The 13,863-nt window shown below is 40.9% G+C and overlaps 1 protein-coding gene across 7 annotated transcripts in view; it reads right to left on the bottom strand.

Moving 5' to 3' along the window:
• ATP2C1 (ATPase secretory pathway Ca2+ transporting 1) overlaps positions 1-13,863 on the bottom strand; it is a 291,909-nt gene that overhangs the window by 57,327 nt on the left and 220,719 nt on the right. For all 7 annotated transcript variants that reach the window (XM_030206388.1, XM_030206411.1, XM_030206380.1 and 4 more), the window contains 2 exons: positions 8,586-8,636; positions 1,591-1,757 (listed from right to left, as the gene is read on the bottom strand). In XM_030206388.1, the coding sequence (XP_030062248.1) occupies positions 1,591-1,757; positions 8,586-8,636 (218 nt within the window). The remainder of the gene's footprint in view (positions 1-1,590; positions 1,758-8,585; positions 8,637-13,863) is intronic.

Raw genomic sequence — 13,863 nt, 5'->3', positions numbered from 1 at the left:
AGTGACATGCAGAAGCAGCAGGATTGACCAGGTTCTCCAGACCATGCCAGTGGAAGATTAACAGTAATAGTTCTATTAGGATTTCTTAAAGCTGAAAGAGAAAGTCTGAGAACCTACACAATAGAGTAGCATCCCACAGCCTTCAGATGATCAAGAGCTTGCTGATACATTGCATGGTAGCAAGGAGCAGAGGGAGAGAAAAGTATTGAGAGTATCACCAAGGAATTATTTCCAATCCAAGATAGAGTTTGCGTGTGTCTTTCTCTCAGGACAATGTCCCCAAAAGAGGTAATTATACACATACAATGACAGAAATTTACCTCACACCTATGCCAGGGTATGCTCAGTCTCTCAGATTCACAGCTAATGCTTACCTCAACATTTGCCTTGTTCCAAAGACTGCCACCTTCTGCAGTTCATAAGGTGTAATATGCAAAGTGTATACCTGTATCTGTGTCTATGTTGTGTGCTGTATGTATGCATGTCTCTGTATCTTTTTAAGTCTGTGACCAGGAGAGTAGACGAGAAATTCATTAACTGCTATGTTTCTCTGGATCTGCTTTTCGCATGAAATACACTGTGCCATTTTTGAGGAACTTATTTCTCTGGAACCCTCAATCCAATCTGGCCCAACAAAAAACCAGTACTAGCTACTGGCCCACAGATATAAGGGTGGCAGAAAAGAAAATTTTAAAACTTCAAAAAGTTTTCTGAGAAAGAGATTGTCCATAAATTGTACCCTATGAGAATGTATCAACGCAGTAGTGTTTAGAAAAGAAATATGTTTGACCTGAATATTTCTTTTCACCAGATTTCCCCCACACCAAATTTGGTCTCTTTCTGTTAAATTTCTGACAGACATTCCCACCCCTTACGAAGACTGGGTTGAAAAGAATAAAAAGGTCAACTGAAGAGCAACATAAAGCACAACACAAATGACATACTTTAACAGGCACATGTGTATGTATCACAGCTAGTGATATACATGTAGGCCAGTGCCTTTCTGTACGACTAGAAGACTGAAATGCTGTAGTTAGAAGAAACCCACTACAAAGGTAGTGCTGATATAACTATGATGTGAATGACTAATAAGGGGTTTCATATGTATTGAGATATCGTAAGTATCATATCTGTGTTCCTCCATATGAATGTTCCTCCATTCTGCTTATTATGATGTTATCAATTGTAATCTGCTGTCATGAATTACATTTCTGTTCTAATATGCTGTTTTAATGTGAACATTTTTGATACTGTATAAAGTTATTTCTTGCCTGTCTTCAAATTTATCTTGATTGTACTTCTGCTTATAGTTGGTCATTTTACTATTATATTGTTAACAAAACTGTACATCAAATTTATACCTGTTGTATACCGCCTTGGGTGAATCTTCATAAAGGTGACTAATACCAATAAATAAAGTATTTCTTACACATCTGCACAACCAATTAGTCCACTTCACCAGTCAATCTGAAATACACAATTGCTTTAACGCATCTCCTAACAGCCATGATTAAGGTCTGCATTGTGTATCAACTGGTTAATCATCTTTCCAAACATATATATTTAAAAAAAAAACCACAGAAAACTTACATTATTGTCTGAAAATCATCTTCCACTAAGATCATATCAGCTGCTTCCTTGCATACGTCTGTCCCCGTCTGCCCCATCGCTACTCCAATGTCTGCAGCTTTCAGGGCTACGGCATCATTAACACCATCTCCTGTCATAGCTACCACAGAACCTATATTTTGCAGAGACTGAATAAAAAAAACCCATACCCCAGAAAAACAAATTTTTAGAAAATCTAGTGTTATTTCAAAGGACATAATTCAAAACAAGGGAGAAAATACAATAACTACTGTATGAAATGTGATTTTAAACAAATTTCTCATTTCAAATTAACTATTGCTATTTATATCTAACAAACACTAAAACTGCACTATAATTGACTGTTCTTATTTCTACTTTAACCTTCTTCATATGAGCAGTGCAAACCCTCAGCTGAGTGAATAGCTGATAGAGAAGCTTCTTCCAAACCTGAATCCTTCAAAGCTCCTCCAGCATCAGCTACTGGATTTGCATACAGTATTATGGCCACTGCCCTCCTACACAACTTTACAGAGACTATCTAGGTTCTGGATCATATAATCTCAGGCTCTCACATTAACCATTATTATTTTCACAATCATTGAAAAGCATGGTTGCTTACTCTCCATACAGAGCAGAGGAACACAGTCACACTTACTGATAACATCCTTTGGATGAGACTGTGAGTGGTGATTTCCTCAAGTTGAGTTTCTTCAAGTTCAGGGAAGCCTTGCTTTAAATAGAACCCTGAGCATGCGCAGGAATTCCTGCATTGACCAACACTCCATTCTAGCACACAGGCCCAGATGCACTAAACCTTAACGACCCTTTAAGGACCCCTTAACAAAGAAATTTTCAACCGTAGCATGCATTAAAGGCCATTTTCCAATGATGCTAGCAGCTAACAAAAACGGAATGCAAATGAGAAACTACCATTGAAATGTGGACAATTCGGAATGCACTAACCATACCGACGATTGCAACGAATCATTTACTGTGAGAAATTTAACGTGAGCTCAGACCTGTCGTTAAGGTCTGAGCTGTCATCTCCCCGCTTCCCCCTGCACCAAAAAAATCCAAGCGCTACCAAAAGAACGATGCAGTACTTCATAGGCTTCCCCCTGCATCAATACAAAACTAAACATACATAAAAAAGGATCGGGAGGGGGCAAAGGCACTCGTCAGGAGCGTCCTGTATGGACGCCCTTGCCCCCCCCCCCCGAGGTCGCCGCTGCTCCCTGCTTCCGCATGTATTAAATAAAAAATAAAAACAAAAATCCAAAGTTTAGCAGCCCCGGTCCCCCTCCCTTCCTGTCTCTCTCTGTTTCTCCTTCTCCCATAGCTCCGCCTCCCGGCATCCTCCGCCTCCGTGCCCCGCCCCCTGAGGTAATTGCTGCCGCTCCCCCCTCTACCGGACCCCCCTCCACTTTACCGTCCCACGCAGCGCCTCTCCCCTCTGTGTGAAGGCGCTGCATGGGCAAGAACAGCTGATTGGCGATCAGTGCTGCCTTCTCAGACGTCCCTCTGTTCTTCCTGGGCCAGCTCTCCTCTGACGTAAAGCGGAGGGGGGGGTCCGGTAGAGGGGGGGAGCAGCGGCGATGACCTCAGGGGGGCGGGGCACGGGGCGGAGGATGCCAGGAGGCGGAGCTATGGGAGAAGGAGAAACAGAGAGAGACAGGAAGGGAGGGGGACCGGGGTTGCTAAACTTTGGATTTTTGTGTTTACTTTTTATTTAATACATGCGGAAGCGGGGAGCAGCGGCGACCACGGGGGGGGGGGGGGGGGGGGGGGGGCAAGGGCGTCCATACAGGGCGCTCCTGACAAGCGCCTTTGCCACTTTTATTTTCAACGTGTTTTTTTTTTGTTTTGGGTTTTGACGTTTGTGGCATGCGCAGAGCAGCCAGCATAACGCTTGGCTGCTCTGCGCATTCTTTACGGGCAGATTAACAACGGGGATTACACTTCTGTAATGCATTCGACTTTCAAATACCGAACCAAACATGTGGGACTTCTGTTTTTAGTGCATTCTTCATTTTTTCAACTTCAGTAAGGACTTTTACGTTTTTGATTTTTTAACGTATGGTTGATGCATCTGGGCCTCAGTCCATAACAAAAAAAAACAGAAGTTATATATATATATTTAGAAGAAAAAAAAACGTGGGGTGAAGGGAGGGATAGAAGTGTGTCTGCATGCCCCTGCTGTTTAGGAAAAAAACCTCCATTACAGGTAAGCAACTGGTGACTTCAAAGCTGAAAGTTGAATTAACAGTACTAGCTATTGGCCCACAGATATAAGGGTGATGCAGAAAATTTCCCGTATGGTTACTGTGGGTTTAACACTGCTTTAACGCAGGATACCAATGGAAAAGGGTTCAGCGCATGTGTTAATTCACACTGAAACCCTGCCCACACCCCACATGCAAATGCGATGTATTTGTATTCCTGTGGCATGCATTAAAAAAAAAAAAAAAAAAAAAAGAAGACTTTTGAAGCATGGTGCTTAGTATAGGCCTTCATAAGTATGCCTCCCCCAACATCTGGGAAGGCATACTTATGAAGGCCTAGACCAAGCAATGGCTATTACAGAAAAAGTTTTCACAAGGTCCAGGGTAGTGTAGAAAGGCTGGCTGAGAGGAGTGGATGTCTATCAGCACCCCCTGTGTAGGAGCAAAATAAGTGCATGAAGCACTATATGTGTTCCTATATAAAAAAGATACATGGCTTTGTCCAGCATTAGCAACCTGACCTTAAGATGCATACTCAGAGTTATTCCATCTTTTTTTGAAGCTACAACCTTGCATACAGACGAAGACTACTAACAAGGATCCCAATGTGCTAGAAAAACAAGGCTGCTATCAGCATCAACATCCTGGCCAGACCAGCGAAAGACTTGGCATCTTCCCATGCAGATGGAGAGATGCTGTGGCTGGCACATTGCACATTGTTTATGAAATCCCAGCTTCTTGTGAAGGTGACCCCATCAAAGTGGAGCCAGTGAGACAATATTACGACTTCAAGGGCCCAACAATGGAGATGACGACATGTGTGCATAATCCCCAAGGCAAGAATGTACATCATTAGCACAGTTGAAGCCTGTAATTTCTGTATAAAAAGGGGTTCATATACGAGGCAAAAGGCTGCTGTGTTAACATTCCATCCAAGGAGCAGACTGCGCGGAATCTGACTGAACATCTGAGGAACATACTACCACCTGCTACAAGTCTGCAACAGGTTGTTTGTGTGCCATGTACTTTTGTGTAAGTGTTGTGGGTTCAGTGTGATTCTTACTTAGGAGTCTAGTTAGGGATTTATATGCGTTTACTCTGAGCTGTTTCTATGATAAGACTTACTGTGTCTTTATTCTCGTCTTCTTTGCACACTATCTTTGCTGCTGTTGTAAATAAATGCACACTATTTTTATAATACTTGGTTGTGGATTTAGGTTTTTCTCTTATTTAGGGCACAGTGAGCTTGGATCTAAGGATAAGCGGGAAAACATCTGCTTCTGACAATAAGGCTGGTATTATCAGAGACCTATTCCTGTTAGAATTTATGCTAGGTGTCAGGTATTTTTGTATCTGTATGCGCCCACAACCCTCTCCCCCCCAATCTGATCACAGTGCCCCAGGTACCTGGCATTGGATCCCTTACCCCCTCTCCTACTTGGTACAACTAGCTCAGTCTTTAGCTGTATTCAAACTTAGGAGTTAAAAGCAGACTTTAAAAAGTGGGCTTTAGCCTATTAACCTGTTCAGTACCCATGGCTGTTTTAATCACTCCCACAATAAGTTAATTCCCTAATCCCTTATTTGTCCTGTCTGTCTGTCTGTCTCAAATAGATTGAAAGCTCTGTCGAACAGGAACTGTCTCGTATATGTTTAGTGTACAGTCTAGCAGCACTACAGGAATAAGTAGCAGTAGTAACCCAACCCTCAAAATCAGAACATTTACAAGGTAGACTAGTGGCCCCCCATCCATACTTCAAATATTTTCCCTGGTAGTCTGGTGGCCCTCCCCTTTTCCCTTGATTAAAAAAATGTAATCCCTGGTGTCTAGTGGAACCCCCCTCCCAACCCAGACTCTTTCCCCAGAACAGCTCAAGCCCACCCACCATACCTGAACACAAGAGGTAGGAGCGATGCCCACTCGCTCCTGCCTCCGGCACCACCATCATGAAAAATGGCAGCACAATGCACCAGGACAAGGCTAGTGTACCATGTAAAGGAGAAACTGGAGTATAGGAGTACTACACTCATACACTCCAATTTCCTTTAACGATTAGTACAGCAGTCTGAGAACCATGGCAACTGGGTTTGAGTCCAACTGCTGCTCCTTGTGACTCTGGCCAAGTCACCTAACTGTCCGTTGCCCCATGCACAAAATAAGTGCATGTTTACAATATGTAAACGGCTTTGACTTTAACCACAGAAAAGCGGTATATAAAATCTCATCCCCTTTTTCTTTGCAAATGGCAGGTTGGCTTTGCTTGGTAACTGATGAGCCAAAATTCTTAATAGCAGTTAGTTAAATCTTATGTCCCCTTATATCTAGGATTTTGTGATCTGTACCAAGAGGAAAATAAGAATTTTGGTTTCTTTATGGCTGCCTCCAATACTACTAATTGATAAAGAAGCTGACAGAAGTCATGCACTGCTGCTGAGTAAACTTTACATTTAGGATCTAACTAAGAGGTTAATAGTAGCTGCATGAACTGACAAAGGAGTCTTCCAAACATCTAACTGTAGTTCTTGCAGAACAGAATGAATTGGGAGACTTAGAGGGGCATTTTCAAAAGGGACGTCCATGTTTTGATACGGACGTCCTCGCAAAACGTCCCGATCCAGGGGCGGGGAAACCTGTATTTTCGAAACAAGATGGATGTCCATCTTTTGTTTTGAAAATACCGTCAGGGACGTCCAAATCCTTAAATTTGGTCATCCCTAGACTTGGTCGTTTCTGATTTTCGGCGATAATGGAAACCAAGGACGTCCACCTCAGAAACGACCAAATGCAAGCCATGTGGTAATGGGAGGAGCCAGCATTTGTAGTGCACTGGTCCCCCTGACATGCCAGCACACCAACCGGGCACCCTAGGGGGCACTGCAGTGGACTTCAGAAATTGCTCCCAGGTACATAGCTCCCTTACCTTGCGTGCTCAGCCCCCAAACCCCCCCCCTAAAACCCACTACCCACAACTGTACACCACTACCATAGCCCTTATGGGTAAAGGGGGGTACCTAGATGTGGATACAGTGGGTTTCTGGTGGGTTTTGGAGGGCTTGCTGTTTCCTCCACAAATGTAACAGGTGGGGGGGGGGGGGGGGGGGGGATGGGCCTGGGTCCGCCTGCCTAAAGTAAACTGCACCCACTAAAACTGCTCCAGGGACTGGCAATCAATATTTTGAAAGATATTTTTTGAGGGTGGGAGGGGGTTAGTAACTACTGGGAGAATAAGCGGAGGTCATCCCTGATTCTCTCCGGTGGTCATCTGGTCATTTCGGGCACCTTTTTGTGCCTTGGTCGTAAGAAAAACATGACCAGGTAAAGTCGTCCAAGTGTTCGTCAGGGATGTCCTTTTTTTCCATTATGGGTCAAGGACGTCCAAGTGTTAGGCACGCCTAAGTCCCGCCTTTGCTACGCCTCCGACACGCCCCCGTAAACTTTGGCTGTCTCTGCGACGGAGAGCAGTTGGGGACGTCCAAAATCGGATTTCAATTATACTGATTTGGACGTTTCTGTGAGGACATCCATCTTCCAATTTGTGTCGAAAGATGGGTGTCCTTCTCTTTCGAAAATGAGCCCATTAATGACTCTTTGGGAGTCTACATAGTTTATAGAATATAACTGAAGTCCATTTTACATTCTGGAACTTTTGCAGTCCTGAGACCAAGACATTTTATCAACTTAACCAAAAACCTGGGGTAGGAACAGCCCTCCTGCTACTTCTCCTGAAGATACTCCGACATTGAAGAGATTTGACCTACAGGTTGAAGATGTTGCCTTAGAACTGTGTATGGGCATAAAGATGTTCAGACTGTTTTTTGAACTCCTGATGCAGGGCAGTATAGCCGAAAAACGGCCCATGTCAAGTTCTCTAAGCAATCATGCACGCTTTTTTTGTATTCCATATGAGATAGTATCAAAAAAGAAACTCTCTTTTGAAGACATCTTGGGCTGACTCTGGCTTTTTGGTTATCTCCACTGTTTCCTTTGCTGTGTCCTGAGACTCCACTCCAGAATGTCATGCTAAGCTGCCTCTTAATGGTTTTATCCTTTTTGTTGGATTTAAAGCAGTTCTGTGCTCTTGGCATTACGAAACTGTGCGGGAAACACGCACAGACTTTTTGAAGAACCCCACTCTGTTTTATGCTGTTTACTCCCTTACTCTGAGCGGGGGAGTTAAGAGAGGCCTTTGCTTTCAAGCCCCTTATTTATTTTCATATCTATCCCACCTTTTACACAGTCTGTTGGCTGGTTGGCTGGCTTGTACTTTCTTTTTGACAAGCTCTCCTACAGGTACACGGAAAGTTGCTCAGTCACAGAAAACTATTCAGCTCCCAGATACATTATTTGGTCCTAGCAGGGAAGACAATGACTGCACCTACAGTTTCTTAGTATAAAAAAGAAAAAGTTCAGTTTTGTTTCAGTTAGAATTACCTAGGGCAATATAAAAACATGGAGGGCAAGTCAATGCGCTCACTTATGACATGAAGAAAAAAAAGTCTGAGAGCTAGAATAGAAGGGTGGTCAACACAGGAATCTCATACATGCTCCTTTAAAGCATGGGTTTCCTGAGTTTGAGGAAAGCATCACACACAGGTTCCGTCACCTTTATCTCCCCTGCTTATCAACTGAGAAATCCTAGAACATCTTACCACCATGTCTATGCCACCTTGACACTCTGTAGCTGATTTTATTTTTGTAAACCAGTGATACTTATTTCTATTAACACTAGAAAAATTGTTAGTTTGTCCTGTGGAACTAAAAACATTCTGTACCTTTATGATTTTCAGTTTATGCCTGGGACTAGCTCTGTAGAACACTGCAACCTATGGGATGAAAAGACATAGGATAAGCAAGATGAAATTAATTTTAAGAAAAAAAGCCTCTGTATATCAACTTCCAGGCCTCTGTATGTATTACTGTGTGTCTGTCCATTGTTTAAATTTCTAACCAAGACCAAATAAAGACTAACATGGCTTTAGATTACAATAGTATCCACTAAATATCAACTATTAGGGTGTGGAAAAATTCACTTGAACAATATATAATACCACTGTACTGCCTTTTCCACTGAGTAATACTGAAAATGATATAAAAAATCAGTGTTTCTACTAAATATAATTCAAATTTATTAAGGAGGAAAAAAGAGCCTCACAGAGCTCCTAGACTATATAGTTGTCTATTGGAGCTAAAGTGGATACTTTTCTTATCCTCTGTTCATCATTGGCTCAAAAAAACCTCCAAAATATCATGCTGCTCACTGATGCATTTAAACAATTTGTGAAAATAACCGTAGTGAAATATTCTCTACTAATTATTTTATCAAATTTTTGTTCTAAATACAGCCTTCACAAATCAGCTTAGTTCAAAAGAGCACTTATCTTTCACACTAGAGGACTTTAAATTCAATTCTTATGTCGCTCCAAGCCAACAATGGCCAGCATTTCGAAAAAAACTGCTTCAGGGTCTTGGTAGCGCTTATCCTCAGTTGATGTAAGAAAAGTTTAGGTTAGTTGTCAATGCGATTATCCTATATAATAATTCTCACCTCCAACATTCTGAGGCTGCCTGGAACCGTGGATCCCTTGGAGGTGGTCTGGAGTTGGAGTAGATAATAGTAACGTCACAGAACCCACACCAGATTGGCCAGTAGAAGGGAGAGGGGCGGAGCAGCGAATCAGCACAACACGGGGAATGCACAGCAGCAGGAACAGAAGCCTCTCTCACACAGTCACTCTCACATACACTCTCTCAAACATACACACTCAGAGGAAAACCTTGCTAGCGCCCGTTTCCTTTCAAACAGAAACGGGCCTTTTTTACTAGTTAAATAATAATACACTGATCATTAACACTCTCGCCCCCATACTTGAAACGCTCTAGCAATATTCTCCAGTGCTCTACATTCTACTTCCTTCAAAATGGCTCCGATATATACTGCATGACATCAGACGCCATGCAGTCAGTTGGCCAATCTTTAAATGAACGTTAAAATGTATGTCAACAAAAGCAGTAACTCAAAAGAAATGGCACCATTCAATTCTGGAGTTGAGCCCAATAGGTTCCAAAGAATGCAATCGAAACATCCATTTCTGCTCAAGTTGTAACAGAGTCCAACGGAAATCCCCTCCTCTGGGAGACTTCCGCACCGATTGCAAAATGACGCATCTCAAATCTTCAAATTTATGGTGCTTCTCTTTGCAATGCATTACCAGTGGTGAACCTATTTTTTCAATGTGTATAGCACTTCTATGCTCAATTAACCATGTTGTCAACCTTCGAGATGTCTGTCCTACGTAAATCTTGTTACACGGACATCTCAAGGTATAAATTACATTCTCAGTCGTGCATACTGTCAACAACCTTAACTTGTACATTTTATGATCAACTGGGTTAATAAAAGTTGTAGTCTCATCCATAATATCGCAGAAACTACAATTACCACACTTGAAATGCCCATGCACACTCTGTTACAACTTGAGCAGAAATGGATCTTTCGATTGCATTCTTTGGAACCTACTGGGCTCAACTCCAGAATTGAATGGTGCCATTTCTTTTGAGTTACTGCTTTTGTTGACATAAATTTTAACATTCATTTAAAGATCCCGATGGTGCTCTAACCTGATTGGCCAACTGACTGCATGGCGTCTGACGTCATGCAGTATATAGCGGAGCCATTTTGAAGGAAGTAGAACATAGAGCACTGGAGAATATCATTAGAGCGTTTCAAGTATGGGGGCGAGAGTGTTAATGATCAGTGTATTATTATTTAATAATCGCACTGACAACTAACCTAAACTTTTCTTACATCAACAGAGGATAAGCGCTACCAAGACCCTGAAGCAGTTTTTTTCGAAATGCTGGCCATCGATGGTTTGGAGCAACATAAGAATTGAATTTAAAGTCCTCTAGTGTGAAAGATAAGTGCCCTTTTGAACTAAGCTGATTTGTGAAGGCTGTATTTAGAACAAAAAGAACAAAAATTTGATAAAATAATTAGTCAGTAGAGAATATTGCCACTACGGTTATTTTCACAAATTGTTTAAATGCATCAGTGAGCAGCATGATATTTTGGAGGGGTTTTTTTGAGTCAATGATGAACAGAGGATAAGAAAAGTATCCGCTTTAGCTCCAACAGACAGCTATATAGTCTAGGAGCTCTGTGAGGCTGTTTTTCCCTCCTTAATAAATTTGAATTATATTTAGTAGAAACACTGAGTTTTTTGTATCATTTTCAGTATTACTCAGTGGAAAGGCGGTACAGTGGTATTATATATTGTTTAGATTACAATAGACATATGTTTTAAAAAATTCACCTTCTTTTGAAATACAATTTGCCACTTATTTTTAACAAAGCAACTGCAAATCCAAAAGGAAATGGGCTAAAGTCTAACATAAGAACATTTTGTTAGGAAATCATTGTAGACATCAGAAAGAACTTGTTACATTTGGAGATTATTTGGTTTGACATTACTACGGGGGTTAAATGAAAAGTAATGCCTCTCCCTTCATCAACAGATAGTAGCACTGACATGCTACACTTGATTATTTGTTCTTCAACATCTCTTCCTTCACCTCAGTTGGAAAGAAGTGTCTCAGTAAAGAAGCTGTTTTGCTATTTCTAGTGAAATGGAGGAATGCAGTGAGCACCTGGTGAAATTTAAGCAACATAACATGACGGAATTTTGTTGAGTCCCTCCAATTGAAATTCACTGCACATGCAGGCTGTTTATGGTGATGACTATACTGATATGAGTATTGTGCACTACTGGACCGAAAAATGTAAGGATTGTGGACCAGGGAGGGTTGAAAGCAGTATTACAGCAGCTGCAGGATTCTGTGAACACTCATATCTTTTGATCATTTCCAATTTGTGTTTCAACGATATTCTGGAACAGAGATCCTGCTTCTATTTAGTTTTGAAGTGATTCAACAAAGCTTTGATCAAGGAACTGTATTTGTGCCAATGTTTCTGGATATATCTTCTGACAGAACCTGAGATATTGATGAATCACTTAAGGGAAGTTGGAATAGCTGGCAAAGAACTTGACTGGCTCAAGTCTTCTTTTTTTTTTTTTAATCTTATCACCTACAATGAGAAGTAATTGGTAGGAATGTTTGATAGAATTCCCTGCCGACTGGGGTGCCCCAAGTTTAAATATTATTAGCAATGCTGTTTAAAATAACTAAATTGCCTTGATATGTAAATTGTTTGCTACTCTTGGGGTACACTATGGGCTATATACAGATGTCCAATTCCTTGTTCCAGTTAATGATACATTGCAGATAATTGATTTTATTGTACTCTGTCTTAAGGCTATCAAGCATTAGATATCACATAAGCTTGCATTAAATTTGATATTCTGGTTTGTTAGTACAACTCCATTACCAAAGCTACTCAAGGTTAAAGATAAGTCTATTCTGATCAGCTCCACCGTAAATAGTCTGGGTATTATTTATTATAAATTCAATATAAAAATGAAGATTAATGCTGCTGTTAAGGAAAGCATTATTAAAACTGTATTTGATTCATGCCTTAAATATGTTATCAATAAATTTCTGTACAGTAATGCAGTCATTAGCGTTTTCAGCATTAGATTATTGCATTAGCTTCTACATTGGTCTGTCTGCTTCTACATTAAGGACACTTCAGATGCTGCCACTCAGAGCATCAGTGGAACTCACAAGTTTGATTACATTTCTCCTGTTGTGGAAAACACAATTTAAAAATTTTGATAACTGTATTTAAAGCACTGAATCAAGAAGCACTGAGGCACCATTGCTCAGAACTCACAGTGCAGAAAATTAGCTCGACAATGCTCAAATGGTATGTAAATTAGATGTGTACTGTTAAAACGAAAGCAAGGAGGGGAGACGTACTTGGAGCATGCGCTGAAGAGTTTCGTGGTAAGCCCAGCTCATGTGTGCATGCGCCAAATAAACACAGACATGAAGCACAAATTAGCATCTGTTTTGTGTGCCTTTAAATATAAGCTTTTCAATGTTACTTATTTATTTACTTGGAAGGCTTACATTTAAATGCAAGAACCAGGCACCAATGTGTGTTTTCACTTTTGGCTTTGCTCGGACTCGCGTACATTTGTTTCTCACAGCAGGCACTTAGGGGCTTCCTTCTCCTTAAAAAATTAAAGTAAAACCAGCAGATTTTAAAGAAAGAATTGTGAGAAATCCTCTCTTCAAACACCCTAATGCCTTTGAGCTGGCATTTTTTCAGCTGTAAAGGCAGCTTTGTTTTGAGCGCTGTTCTCAGAGCATTGGGAGGGAATAGGAAATGACCTAGTTAACATCCATTTGACTACATTAGCATGCTATCATGATAATCTTTTGTGAGCTCGTTGTTTCCTGCGCTATAGCCTCTGAGCATTCTGTGCTCACTAAATGTGGGTGCTAGTCCAGTACTAATGGCCTCTAGCGTCCGCATTTGCTTGTATCGGGGCATGAGTATTTGTTCTGTATAGAAACTGTATCGTCTTCCTAGATTGTTGAGATCTTCTGGCTCATATTTGCTATATTTTCCCTCTTTCCCCCAAATCCATCTTCAAGAGGCTTATGGAAGTGTTTTCTTGTAGTAACCATCATTCTCAACTCTTTTGGCAAAGCATTCCAGAGAGATGGGCCAATGTGTATGATTACATTTCAAAAGAAACTGAAAGTGTACCTATTTAAACAGGTCTTCTCCTCTAACTTTAAAGAGTAGAGTTAAGCAACTGGGTGTATGAAGTGACAAGATTGACATTATTAACTATTTCCTTTTGGCTGATCTTCTATATTTGTTATCAAGACATGATCTGTTGTTGTATGTTTCAGTTTGTTATGTATTTATTCCAGTGTTTCATGTATTTTATGTGTGTGCGTGTTTTTTAAGTCACCTAGAATGGTAGATAGTGTGGAAAACACCAGTTTTAAATACATACATACATATTTTTCCTTATGTAATGATAGGGAACCTCTTTGTTATGTCTTGTCCTAATGCATGTTGGGGCATCTTTCAGGCAAGAGCATGGTTCTCAAATATTGACTAGACTGCACTTG

This window comes from Microcaecilia unicolor, chromosome 1 (assembly GCF_901765095.1).
Source record: "Microcaecilia unicolor chromosome 1, aMicUni1.1, whole genome shotgun sequence".
NCBI lineage: Eukaryota > Metazoa > Chordata > Amphibia > Gymnophiona > Siphonopidae > Microcaecilia > Microcaecilia unicolor.
Note: the sequence above shows the minus strand (reverse complement) of the source record. Positions and strands in the feature narration are given on the sequence as shown.